Here is a 13,988-nt window from a genome sequence, read left to right as displayed (position 1 = left end):
ATATCCTGGACATAATTTTGTAGACAACATGCAATTCGAATAAGGGGGAATTAGGTTATTAGCACGCAGGACTCCTACAGGTTACAAATGTATGAGATATCATGCATTCCATTCGTAACATGTTATAAGATTTCTAAAAAAGATTGTTAGGTTATTTATCTCAACCCCATGCATCATCAGTACTGCCCCCCCACTGCTTCCTACCTATCACGATTACCGCCTATGCTCAATCAGTGTTGGTCACATCATATATACCTGGGCAAATGTCGGGCCGGGCCGGGCTTGTAAAAGCTCGACCTTCATTTCTCAAGCCCGAGCCCGGCCCGAAGCCCGAAATACTCCCTGATTTCAAGCCTGAGCCCGGCCCAAAATCAAGCCCAAAGCCCGAAAGCCCGGCCCGAAAAATAGAAAAAGAGATGCCCGAGCCCGGCCCGAACTACATTTCAGGCTGCAAAACAAAGCCCGAGCCCGGCCCGAGTGTCAAGCCCGGCCCGACCCAGCCCGGGTTTTTCGGGCCAGGCTCAGGCGGGGTCGTCGGGCCGCGCTGCCCATGCCCGGGTTTAACATCATACATATTGAATGTGTATGAAAGAATGAAGTAACCCTGGCCATTGCGCTTTATTTGCAGAGCTCTGGATACCATCCTCTTACTGAAATAAAAACACAGATGAGTTGGCCTATGAATGACATGTATGATGATATGTTGTGGGAGACTAACATGGTATGTACAATACTTCCTGTTTGGTTTTCCTTGCAATCATGAATTCATGATGTGGGCGATGTTATATTTTTAAATACCAATTCTCAACTTGGTGCAGCCCTTCACTGCCTAGCTAGGCATCAACACACATATAAGCTGTTCCAGAATTCATTCTCTCTGCTCCTAAGTCATAACTGTAGTTAACTTGCTGGACATAATTGTCCTTTCTTGATTCATTGATGTCTTCAATCCTACATTACTTAAAGTGTGTTGTTATATGTATGTATGACCTAATTTAAGTGGAACTATTCTTGTATCATATTGTTACTAACCTAGCAAAATAAGAACAAAAGTGTATAGAATCATGGCCATAATCGACCAGCTATTTCTGAGTTTTAGTTGCCACATATATTGAAATTAAACTGACCATATATTTCCCTTTATTTGCAGCTTACTAGACAACATTCTCAGGTTGGTGGCATGTCAACCCAGAGCTATCTCATAATAATGTGTGATATAAAATAATTATAAGAGCTAAGCTTAGCCTACATCATTCTTCAGAAACTTTTACCTGTTTGGACTTTTGCTCGATGATAACCTACCTACAGCTGCACCCCGTTTGGCATAAAGAATAACATCTTTACTTTGCACAGGCTAATGTCAACGAGCCATTGCTGGAACCTTTTCACCTGGGTGAGGATTATTCGATGGCAACTGCACATTATCATACTCAAGATGCCATGGTACGCTTCCTCCCTGTTGCAATCAGTAGTAATGTCAGATCGAGGACATCCCCTTTCAAAATGACTCAGTACTACCTCCGTCTGGATTTACTAATCCCATCGTATTTTGAGTCAAATTTTGACCACAATGATAAGTAATAAAATATAACTTTATGTAGCAAAACAAATATCATTAGAAACTATATTCAAATACTCAACAATATTTTTTTAATGATGTGCATTAACATTTTCTTAGTAAAATATGCGGTCAAAGTTTGACCCAAAATAGGACGGGGACTAATAAACCTGGACGGAGGTTGTAATTTGGACCGGGATACTAATAAGACACTGATGATCCTTCTGTGCTCTCTTCTCTTGTGTTGAAATTCCAACTAATTTGAATATGAAGGGAAGTACTTCTAGTATTAATAATAATATAATAATCTTTTGGTATTTGCAGGCAGGACTATTTTTGGTTCTAGTTACATTTTTTATTTTCTGTAGCAATCATATGGTAGCATTTCTTTGACACCATAGAACAATTATAAGAGCTAAGCTAAGCCTACAGAATTCTCAGAGAAACTTTTACTGGTTGGATTTGTTGCTTGATGATAATTTGCTTACGTCTGCATTCATTTGAACAGCTTCACTTTGATCAGACTGGTGGCTATGGCGATTTGCCCGATCTTTTTCAGCAAGGGAAGATTATTTGACGGCAAATACACATGATCATACTCAAGAATGACATGCTCTGGTATTTTTTTGAACACAATTCAACTATTAATGTATGTGTTGTACTATACCGTGTTTGTGGGTCCATTAGTTATTTGTCGATAGAATTACTCCCTCCATTCCCTTATACAAGGCCACAAACTCAAATTACAGGTACCAAGGTAAAATTTAATGACTGCTTTGCAAGCCCACTTTTCCTTTCATTAACCGGGATCATTAATACGCCCATATGCATGCAACAAAGGAATTTAGAAGGAAATATCACAATGTCATTATGACTACATGCATGCAAATATTAAAACAGTTGGTAGCATGAGGAAACATAATTAATTTTTGCCTCGATTACAATTAGTGGCCTTGTATGAGGGAATGGTGGGAGTACTAATTTTGTTTGTCAACGCCACGAACGAATTAATTAGCAGCAAAGTGAAGCTGTTCAAATGACAAGTATATATTGTTTTTCTTCAAATCTAGTTTGCATTGTAGTTTCACGAGAATTTTATAGTTTCCAAAGTTGACAAGCAAGACTTTAAGCATATTGAGCATATTGCAGGAAACACGACTGAGATGCCGAGACTTGAAGTTGACGTGTAGAAGATATTGGTTTGGATCAACTACGGGGCTTAATCTTTTCCAAGAGTTTCGAGATGGCGATATGAACGCCATATGAGCGGCTATACTTCTCATTATATAATTGTATTTTGCATTATAATATTTTTGATTTTTTTGTCCACTTTTATCCTCTGTCGCCATCATTTCCCAGAGTGTTTTGAGAATGAGATGTGCCATATGAATGAGCAGCTATGCATACGCTCATTTCATTGGTTTTGAATTATGATATTTACAATAATTCTGTCATGTTCCTTCAACAATGCTATATATACGAATTTTGCGAAAACTAAGAAGTAAGTGTGTGTGTGTGTGTGTGTGTGTGTGTGTGTGTGTGTGTGTGTGTGTGTTTGTGTGTGTGTGTGTGAAATGTTTATGGCATGTTACGCTACATTATTACACTTGTATTGATAGCTCGCCACGTTTCACTTGGCCCTAGAGTGATGGGAGATGGAAGTGCATGTCTCCATATATACCAACAGAGCCTAAAGAGTTTGTCAGTCATAGATTGAGTAATCAAGTCGCCCCAATATGCCACCCGTTTCATGCGAGCTGCAACGCCACATGGACTCAGTCACCCGCAACTCTTTAGGGAAACCAGCCCCAGACCAAGGCAAATGATGTGGGACACAAACGTTATTGTTGAAGCTGTGTGTCCTGGAGTGGGGTGGCTCCTCTTGTTGTTTGCTGGTGTAGGGTCGGCAGCAAAGAAGAAACCGGAGTCGATGTTGGCAGCGTGGAATGTGTCACGGAATCACCAAGAGGACAATGCTCAGCACGGCCGGCCGGGTGCATCTGATGGTCGGGCCCGGGGCCATCTGACTTGAGGTCGTCAGTCGTTACAACATTCTTACCCAAACTCATCTTAGTCGTCCCTTGTATGAACTGCAATCTCTTCAGTTCAGGCCTGAGAGTGCTTACTTGCCCCTGTCTTGAGATCATAGTTCAAAAATCCTAACTAGATGAAGATTTTTTTAAACGGAGGCAAAAGATTTGCACCATTGATTAATCAAGGAGAAGAGAGTTTCCTAGTTAATTTATGAAAAACCCATACAAATAACACATAAGTAGTAACTACTCACAAAGCATGAAATACCGTAATCACATAGGCGGCCTTCCCAAGGCACGAGAACCACAACCCTCGACACATGTACAACACAACGGAACTCCCGATGAGAACACCGATAATGATAAAAATTGAGCACCCTCCATCATGAAACTGTGGACGCCTTCTCGATGGCGCCACCCTTCTTACTTTTGCTCCTCTTTGTTTTCTTCATGTTTGGTTTCACCTTCAAGAGGTAGCCACTTGTCTATAACACACCTTTCATGTGAGTCATTTCAAGAAGCATTAATTTGAGACCTGCATTTGTTCCTAACCCCAACTTACATTTGCCCAAACTAGACGACACAATACTAATCGAACTAGAAGTTATGTTGGACCGTGAGCCGATCCCTCGTGCACAAGGTGGCATCAGCATTCCTGTTGTCCAGTGGCTCATCAAGTGGAAGAATTTGTTGCAAAAGCAGGCAACCTGGGACGATTCTACATTTATTTAGAAAGTATTTCCACAGTTTTAGATTTGAGGACAAGTTCAGTCTCAAGGCACGGCAATTACATGAGCGTCAAGCATTATCTTTCAAATTCAGCCATTGGATGAAGATTGGGCATAGAACATGCCATCATAACCATTGAAACAACGGGATATGCCAAGTAGCGGCGGTCATCCAAATTAGCTATAGCAAGGCTATAGCCGGCTATGTCATAACTTTATCGGACAATTGTACATGAACATTATTCAGAGGCACCATGCTCAAACCGCTATATTAGGGCCATAGCGGGGCTATAGGCGGCTATTTAAAAGTTTGATCATAACGTGCAGTGACAGTCGTCCATTGTCGGTCGTGCGACCACCGTTAAATTACTGTTTTTGCCAGCTCGTCATTATTACTATGCACCATTTTAATTTAGATCATTTTTGCTTTCACACCTACTTTTTACTTGTAATTCGGACTATAGAAGCCCCCATCTAGGGCTAGCTATGGCATCTCGTTTTTGTTAGGGTTTCTCTCTAGTTCGCCTATGTTTGCGTGCTAGCAAGAACGCCTCTATAATCCCTCTCTAAGAAGCAATCGCTACAGGAAAAGCAAACAAAGCAGTGTATGTTTCATACACGGCAAAGGCCATTTTAACCACGATAAATTGTAAGCCGAGTGTTGCACTCGGTGTCCCGCTCACGGCTTAGAATGTTTCGGCTTATGGGATATAAGCCGAGTGTCAGTTATCGGGCATACGGCTTATCTGTAAGCCGGGTATAAGTAGAGGCACACGGTAAAAAAAAAGTGAGATCACGACCGGCAGCACTAACAACGACGCCACGTGGCGAATCTATAAGCCATATATGTTTTGTGTAAGCCATGTGCGTGGAGGCTAGGCGAGAGCTCCCATATACTACCGCGTGCCCTCTGTAAGCCATCCGTTCAAAAGGTGCTGGCTCGAGTAATCTTATTGACTCAAGTCCATGTTTGTCTGAACCTTAGTGTTTGATTGGTTCGGGGCTTATTAGCTCCTTATCCTGGTCATCTCACTCAGCATGCATTTATCGTTTTTTAGGGGACAGCAAGCATTTATCTAACTGAAGATCAACGTCTCTGGCACGCATGGCTACTGAGGACCTGATGGAAATGGGACTCATTAGGATGGTGTCACTTCATTCTAACCAGGATGTGGTATCGACATGAACCGAAAAGACAAACTGAGAACACCGAACTGAAGAACCAAGAATGATCACGACTTCAAACACACAGACCCGACACATACGTAATTCACAGTTTCACACCGCACCATACACCACACAATGGCATACGTCCCAACACAAAGAAAACCACTAAAGGCCTCATGGCATAATAAGTAGTCACACACACTTGGGAATCTGACATATTCACATTATATTTTGTGATGCTCATTTGGGTCGATAATAGGCTGATTCTGAAAACCGTATATCAAGTGAGAAATTATACATATACAACCATATTACCTTGTTTATACCTACTCTTCCAGGGCAAACAAGCGCATAAAACACGATTGACAACATTTCTGACTTGTAGGGCCCACATGCCATGCGTGTATTTTTCTAAAGAAAACATACTATACCACACACAGATGTTTTGCCTTATAGGCCATACATGCGACTTTGTTTTATGGCTCACACCCTTGGCCATATCAAGGTAAGAAGAGGAGGTATACCGGTTGGAAATATTAGCACTTCTTCGACTAATCTAATCCACGAGTAAGCAGTAAACATGGCAAATACGGTATATATGTATCTCATACCGATACCTAAGCATATGAGCACGTATAGTACATAGAACCGAAATATCTATGAACAACATATATACATCTAGCACATGTACGAGTAAACAGGGGATGAACAAATCATACCCTCCGGTTAGCCAGGCCAACGCGGTGGCAGCAACGGCAGCCTCGGCGTCGTCCCTGGCCTACTTCTTGGCGGCGGCGTCTTCGACCATGGTGTCGATGAAGGGGAAGTAGTGGAAGCAGAGGCGGATGAAGACGAGGAGTATGATACTAAACTTCCCATCAAACTTCCCACTATTTGACGTGCACATTTATGGATCTTAGAGATTAACCAGGGATTATTGTCTTATATGGGATTAAGCTCATCCATAATCCATCAAAACCATGGTCAGCTTGGACGTAAAATATTGTTCGCAAAATCTAATTTTCTTTTCCCTTTTTCTTTTCACATTTCTCCCTTTGATTTTTTTTCTGCATATTTCTCTCGCTGGGAAAGTAGGTGGAAAGATAGATTGACCGTTAGACAGCTTTAAACTACGCACGAAAAAAACACAGCATGAAAATGTTTTTCTTTTTCTTTTTGAGTTCAGAGCGTCCAGTGTTTGCTAGAGTATGACTTGGATAATTTTCTATGTCTCGGAACTGACTCACAACTGTTAAACAGCAGCGTATGACCTTCATAACTGACCCACTACGGACTTGATCGACTAGTACAACTTTATCTTCCATGGCGCCATGCATGCTGCATTGCCTCCACAAGCGCTGATCATCATCGATCGATGGACACGACAAATGGCGACGACAGCGTCCACTCGCCCTACATTCTGCTTGTTGACATCCTAGCCGCCTCCCGAGCAAAGAACGCGCCAAGTCCCGGCGCGTTTGCATTGCCCTCCTTCTGTCCCTACCCTCCGGCTAATATTCACCTCTTCATGCAGCTTCTCTTTAATCATCCGGTGGCTTCCTTCAACCCTCGCATCGATTAATTTGTGTACCTTTATACAAGTCAAACTGGCATTCTATATGTCTTTCATAGTCGCCTGAGAAAAATCTTACCCTGAGAAAATCTTGTTTACTGATTGATTTTACAAATTTGTTCATTCAATATTATAAAATTGTTCACCTCTTGGTAGTAATTATTTATCTATTGCATAGATAATATAGTATACTAGCAAACATGCCCGTGCGTTGCAACGGGAGAACATCAACTCTCACACGCCCTTAGCACTGGCACTGAGTATGGCTAAAGACCTCACCCTCATGCCCCTAGTATAATAAACATAACTAATATCTCATCCTTAGGTCCACATCCTCTATTTTAGTATAACACCATACCCATGTTTTCGTTTGTCCTCTTTATCGTCCTTGTCGTCGGTGGTCGCAGTACCAGTTGTCACTAATCAAGGTTGGTGAGATTCAATAGCTAGATCATTGAGCTTCCTTCGTGTCCGGCAAGATCAAGAACGTTGAACAAAGATTTTTTTATCATCCAGCTAATATAATAGGGAAAAGCTCTACACATAATATATGTCTGTGTTATTATCATGTAAGTTGAGTAGTTTGTGTCAGATAGATCATGAAACCTTAGTTGGACTCCTCATCCATTTTGATGGGTGTCACTGGGTCGAGCGAGGCTGGTCGTACGTGAAGACACGACGGGGACAAAGATTCCTTTCATATCCCTAGTTTAATAATTGAACTAAAACAATGCATCCGTATGCATATTTCAAAATCTCACCTAGTTTTAATAGGTGTAGATTTAGAAAAATGTTAGCTACAGTACCTCCCCGTTTTCCCCCCAAAAAAATCGTGTTTTGTAAAATGTTTGCCTTTTCAAATTGAAAGTTCGGAAAATATTTGTGTTTTAGAAAAATGTTCACAATTCAAAAAAAATCAGTACATTACCTCCTAGTTTGCAGAAATTGTCTGTGTTAATAGTATTCAGATTTAAAAAAGATAAAAAATAAAATATTGTTCCTTTTTCTAAAAGATGTTCGAGTTTCAATTTCTTATTCAAAGATTTGTAAAATACTCGCGTTCAAAAATATATTCACTTTTTCTAAACAATTTATTTTGCTCTCAGCAACTGGCACGATTATTAGCTTAATTAAAGACGTTGTGCTGCCAATGAAACACGAAGTCTTGTTTTGTCTGGTGGTAGCATTGCTCGGGGCCTAGCGTGAATGTGTTGGTTCGATTCCTCGCCATGTAGTATTTTTTCCGTGGATATTTTCTATGCGCGAGTAGTTGGTACGCTAATGGCCCGGCTCATGATGGCTCTGTGCGTCCTACGATTTTTTTTTTACGGAAACAAAATCAGGAGAACGCTAATGGGCCGGCTCACGATGGCTTTGTGCGTCCTACGATTTTTTTTTTACGGAAACAAAATCAGGAGAACGAGAAATCGTGCCGACGGACGAAAAATTATTTTGGTCCCACTGTAAACGAAAAAAGTTGGAGAAACAATACTTCCTTTAATATTAGGTAGAGATAGAGACTAGTTGACTAAGAAAATATCCCTCCTATTTCTTAGCTGACTTTGACAATTTCAAATATATTCACGTTCCTTTAAAAAAAAATCACCATTTTGTAAATAGACACGCCACCGCCGATCTGTCTCGTGTCATGTCACCTCAATTAGGGCCATGCGGCGCGGTGGATCCTGGCCCTTGTCAGCGGAAGGGCTCCGGTTTAAAGAGTTTTGTGTGTTTGATTAGTGTTTGTGACCCAATTAATCAGGAAGGAGAGACGGTGATGGCTCACTGACAATGGATTAGGGTCTCCCCTCTAGCCGATGTCGCGACAATGTGTTGAGCGTCATCGTAGGGTGTGTGGATGTGCGTCTCGGGTGGATCTCAAGGGATTCGCTCAAAGGATGTCTTAGGTGGACCCTCTTTAACCCGGTCGTCGACCTAATTAATTCGTTCGTGTCTACAAGTTGGATCATTTCGACTTACCATTGACTTCATCGGCGATGGTCATTGTTCTAGTCCACTAGTCATGTGAGGCCTTAGCACGACGACTACCCGATTGTCTACTACAGCAAAGTTTGCCCAACTCTGACGAGGGAGGGACGATAATGGTGGGACTCCTTTGGCACGTTTTGATGCTTGTATTCGTCTCTAGGTGGTCTGTGAGTCAGGGTGTTCTTTCTACTTTCTTGATTTGTGATGAATACATAGGAAGTTTTTTTTGGCTTTTTGTAAAATATTTCTCTCTTAATCCCAAATATGTCCTCTTAATCCCAAATCTGTCCTCTCTTGTATTTTTTTTCTTGCAAAAAATGGACAGTTCATAATAGTATGAGCATCCAATGTTTGCTGACATGACTTCCAATTTTGTTTGACATAGATATTGTCACTGAACTAATAAGATGGTGATCAGAATGGAAAATACACAGGAGCTCTTGGGTGCTCCACAACCCTATACGAATATTAGTTGTAAAAAATACCAAAAAAACTGAAGAAAAAAAACTGAAACTTGGGGATATGAAACGTGGGTTCTCAATCTACTCCCCTGTGAAATTACGTCAAAAAATATCAGGAAACGTATTCATGACGAAGGAAATACTGTCTGAAAAAAAATCCTTACAAACATTTTTTTCTATACATATGAAATTTTATCTTTTTTGCCACGAATACGTTTCCTGGTAAATTTTCATGAAATTTCACACGGAAGTAGATCAGGACCCCAAGTTTGATATCCCAAACTCAGATTTTTTTTTCAAATTTTTTGGTATTTTTCTTGAATTTAATGTTTGTATAGGGGTGTGGAGCACCCGGGTGCTACAAATCCGCTTCCTGATCAGAACATACTATCCAGCTGGGATGATGGGCTACTTTTGCCACTGTGCGGCCTGCGCCCTTTATGAAGCTACACTGACAGAAGGGCGATAAGATCTGAAGGATGGGTCCAGGATCGAGTTGGTGGCGGTGTCAGCGTCCAAACATTCTGATTTTTGATGATATATCGTGTCTGGTGTGCAAATATGAGACAGAAAATGTAGGAAAATTGGTTGAAGAATCAAATTTAAACTGTGGACAACATGAAGGGCAACCATACTTTTTAATTATAATAAAGTATCTAAGATGTAGCACCCACAGCCAGTTTTTGTGATTTAAAATTAGAAGTGGAAGCACGGAAAAATTCATTTAATTACGTCTGAGTGACGCAAAGAAAACAAAATGCAGTAATTTCGTATATCATGTGGGAAAAATGCACACACAAAGAGAGAAGATACTTTGGGACCCTAAAAAGGTATCAAAATGTTATACGATAGATTTTTTTAGCGTCTGCGTTATGCATGATTGATTTTTTTTCTCCAAAAAGTTCTAGAAAATTAAAACACATGAGCTGTCGTGAGCTGTCGTTGTTTGTATTGTACTTACACAGTTGTTTGTGACACTTTGTTCCAACTGAACTTCCTAAGAAGGTATACATACATGTGTGTATGCGTAGGAATCGAAGTCGACACGTAACGTAAGCTGGCTGCTAATTGAAGTCGGTCACGGGCTCGATCTAACTACTATTATATCTATCTACCACGTCCATCGTTAATCCGGCCGTCATTTTGCAATTTAGTCCTCAAAGACAGGGTACCGGAAGACAGCTACTCCCTCCGTCCCGAAATTCATGTCGCAGCTGTCATTTTGCAATTTAGTCCTCAGCCTTCTCCCGACCGAACCCGAAGTCCCTCTGCGTGGTCGCTCTCTTCCTCCTTCCTCTCCGACCGGCCGGCACCACCGACGCCGTTTCCCTCCGCGCAGCTCCACGCTGCCTGCGCCTCCTCCCCCTCCCCCACAGTTCCTCTCCCTCCCCAGCGCCGGCGCCCTCTCCCTTGCGCGCGTTACCGGCGCTCTCTTCCTCTCGCATGTCCCTCCGCATCGGTAAAAATCCGATTTTCCCCCTCCGGCTCTTCGATCTGCAGCGGTCGTGCTCAGTCTGCGGCGGAGAGTACCAATACGGCGCGACAGAGCTACTTCTGCCGGTCGCCTGCACGGGGCTGCTGCTGCTTGTCGTCAGGTGAGGAGCTCATCTCCTGCAGCCGCGGCTACCTGGCCGCCTTCGTCATGCTCATCCAGCATCAACACAGGTCTGACTACGACGTGGCTACGGCCCACGCAGCAGCGGCGGCGGGATGGTGGCGGCGAGCTCCGACATGTTCCTCCATCCGCTCTAGGACTCCACCGCCAAGCACACCAACCTCAAGGTCTGTTCCTCGTCGGTATTGTAGATTCTTTGCTTGCTTACACAGATGCTTTCATACTGATTGGCCTCGGGACAACAGATTTTCTTGAGTACACGTTTGCTTGCATACTGATTCATTGCTTGCTTACAAATTTGCTTGAGTACTACAGATTCTTTGCTTGAGTAGAATTGATTGGGCTGCTACAATAGAATTGCCACACAATAGAATTGGCCTCACTGCTGTAGATTCTCTGAAACACATGTTGTAGAATTGGCCACACAGCCGTAGAATCTCTGTCACAGATGATGTAGAATTGGCCTCACTGCTGTAGATTTCTGATGTCCTTACCTGAAACTGAATATAAAGTCAGTTTAAAAGTCAGTCTCCTGATCTGAATATAAACTTTCTGAAACTGAGATTGAAACAGGTGCAGTCGTAAAAATTCACTTTAAAACTCAGTTAAAAATTCAATTTTAGAGCTTGGATCCTGATCTTTATATAAAGTGTACTACAAGCTTATTGCAAGAAAGTTTAAAATTCAATCTAAAATTCAGTTAAAGTGATCTGAATATAAAAACTCTTGGAGTAAAAATTCAGTCTAAATGTCAGTTAAAGTTTCAGTTTTAGAGCGTTGGGATTTTATTGCAAGCAAGTTTTGTACTGTCATACAGTAATTTTCAGTCTGTAAAACTGAGAAGTGTATTTTCTATTTTGAAACTTAGTGTAGCTATTTTCAATTTTGATTGAAAATCAGTCTAAAAGTCAGTCTAGACTGCATTTAATCAGAAAATGTTGCATCATCATGCACGCATGTATCCCCTACTTCATCACCATTCGTTTCAGCACACCACTTGCTTGCTGATCTTCACAGGCATATGATGTGCACCCTTGGTCGCCCGGTCCGACGAACTGCTAACGAAACAACGCCCAACGTCATGAGTGTGCTCACGTTCTGCAATCAAGCAACCGCCCTTCTCCGTTCTCCTCCAGCAGCAGCAAAAGGTTTTTGCTCTCCCTTGTTACTGAATTTAAACTGGAGAGTGGAGACATCATTTAAGTTCTGAACCTTGTTCTTTTCAACCTTGTTGCTCTGTTGGAACTTTACACTGGCCACTCATCTAGCGCCACATGGATGTATGTTCCTTGGTCAATCTTTTTACATGGATGCCTCATTTTTTTGGTAGGTTAAACTTTGCAATCGTTTTTTACGGTAAGGAATCAACCCATCACCCACATGAAGTTAGCTAGCTGGGTGATCCTGATCCAAATGAATTAAAGGTGACCTCCTCAAAGTAGTCCAAAGAGAACCTTGCAAGTCCAAGAGAGAACCACCATACTTGGCAAAAATGGCAACATCAATGTCAATCAACAGCATCTAGGCATTTGGACGATAAAACAACATCAATATCAAAGAATTTGAAGATGCCTCAAAGCATAGTTTAGCAAGAAGAACACTGGAGGTAAAAACACAAGCAGGAAACACCGTGGTGTTTGTCTGAATTTATTTCCTGCACATCAATTTTTTTCTCAACGTCTGTAGAGGTTATGCTTATGCTATTGAATTTTAAATTGAACGCAATTATCATTTAGATGCACATTTGAGGGCCTGCAGTTGGTTATTTGGTTGTCCCAAACTTGAGCATCACTGTCTTCCGGTACCCTGTCTTTGAGCATCACTGGGCCTCTGTGATGGATCACTGCAACGGTCTCCTGCTCCTCCAAAAAAGCTATAACTATTATTGCGTGTGCAATCCGGCGACGGTAAGGTGTGCCCGTCTGCCGTCCCCACCGTCGTCAGTAACGTATTGCAAAGGCTTGTTCCTCGCTTTTGACCCAGCAGTGTCACGACACCATGAGGTGTTGGTGTTCCCAGAAATACTAACGCAGTTGCGCCATCAGAAGGAGGTGGTCCGGCCATCCATGGTCGAAACAGAGGAAACGTGGATGGAAATCTCCCTGGAGCAGCTACGCTGGTCTTGTTTACTCGACGAAGAGCAACTATCTGAAGACGAAGAAGAAACCGAAGTTCAGTAACAAGAGCAGCATGCCCACATGCTGGCGCCCGACGAGCCCAAAGATGATGTGTTGTCTTTACTGGTGTTTTCCTCCTGGAATAACCACTGGGAGAGTCGAGAGTTTGTGCCCAGGAATTGCACTCCCCAGCATCTCAGCGACTTATTGCCGGTGTCAAGATACAAAGACTACACGATTATATGGAAATCAGCTAAGTATTGGCGAGGATCGCTCTATGTGCATTGCCACAACAACATTCTTATGATCGTACGCAACTCACAAGAGATGTATGATATGGTCCAGCTGCCAGGGAAACCCTGCAACAATGAAGAAGTCACCTTCGAGCAGGGCCTTCCCATTAAGTCCATCCTAGCGCGTTATGAGAAAGGGATTTATTATGTGGCAATCGACATGTTCCAGCTCCAGGTATGGACATTGTCAGAACCAGTTGACGGGTATTTAGCATGGACATTGATGCATGAGGCCAACCTTGCTCCATATGGTCATCAACTGGAGAGTAAATAGCATAAAACTACTACTTTACAGGTTAGGGTTTCAAAAAACTACCGATTTTTATTTTTTTCCAGATAACTACCAAATAGGAGGTCGGTTGTTTCAAAAAACTCAAATCGTCGAGTGCTTTAAGATTGATCATGATTATGACAGGTCGGACCCGCAACTAAACGAACTGTGTGTTTGACCGTT

At 42.1% G+C, this 13,988-nt stretch overlaps 1 protein-coding gene across 2 annotated transcripts; it reads left to right on the top strand.

Annotated features, from left to right (window-relative positions):
• Positions 1-10,718: 10,718 nt before the first annotated feature.
• LOC123090516 (uncharacterized) lies at positions 10,719-13,762 on the top strand. Of its 2 annotated transcripts, XM_044511822.1 has the most exons (4): positions 10,721-11,104; positions 11,175-11,291; positions 12,142-12,272; positions 12,455-13,762. In XM_044511822.1, exons 1-4 carry the CDS (start codon positions 10,953-10,955, stop codon positions 12,457-12,459), a joined length of 405 nt encoding a protein of 134 aa, XP_044367757.1. In that variant the 5' UTR covers positions 10,721-10,952; the 3' UTR covers positions 12,460-13,762. The 2 variants fall into 2 exon arrangements, with proteins under 2 accessions (XP_044367756.1, XP_044367757.1); XM_044511821.1 differs by having other exon boundaries at positions 10,719-11,104; positions 12,142-12,877.
• Positions 13,763-13,988: the final 226 nt, after the last annotated feature.

The sequence above is a fragment of the Triticum aestivum genome, chromosome 4B (assembly GCF_018294505.1).
Source record: "Triticum aestivum cultivar Chinese Spring chromosome 4B, IWGSC CS RefSeq v2.1, whole genome shotgun sequence".
Lineage (NCBI taxonomy): Eukaryota > Viridiplantae > Streptophyta > Magnoliopsida > Poales > Poaceae > Triticum > Triticum aestivum.
The sequence above is the reverse complement of the archived record's forward strand: the minus strand, read 5'-3'. Positions and strand labels throughout refer to the sequence as shown.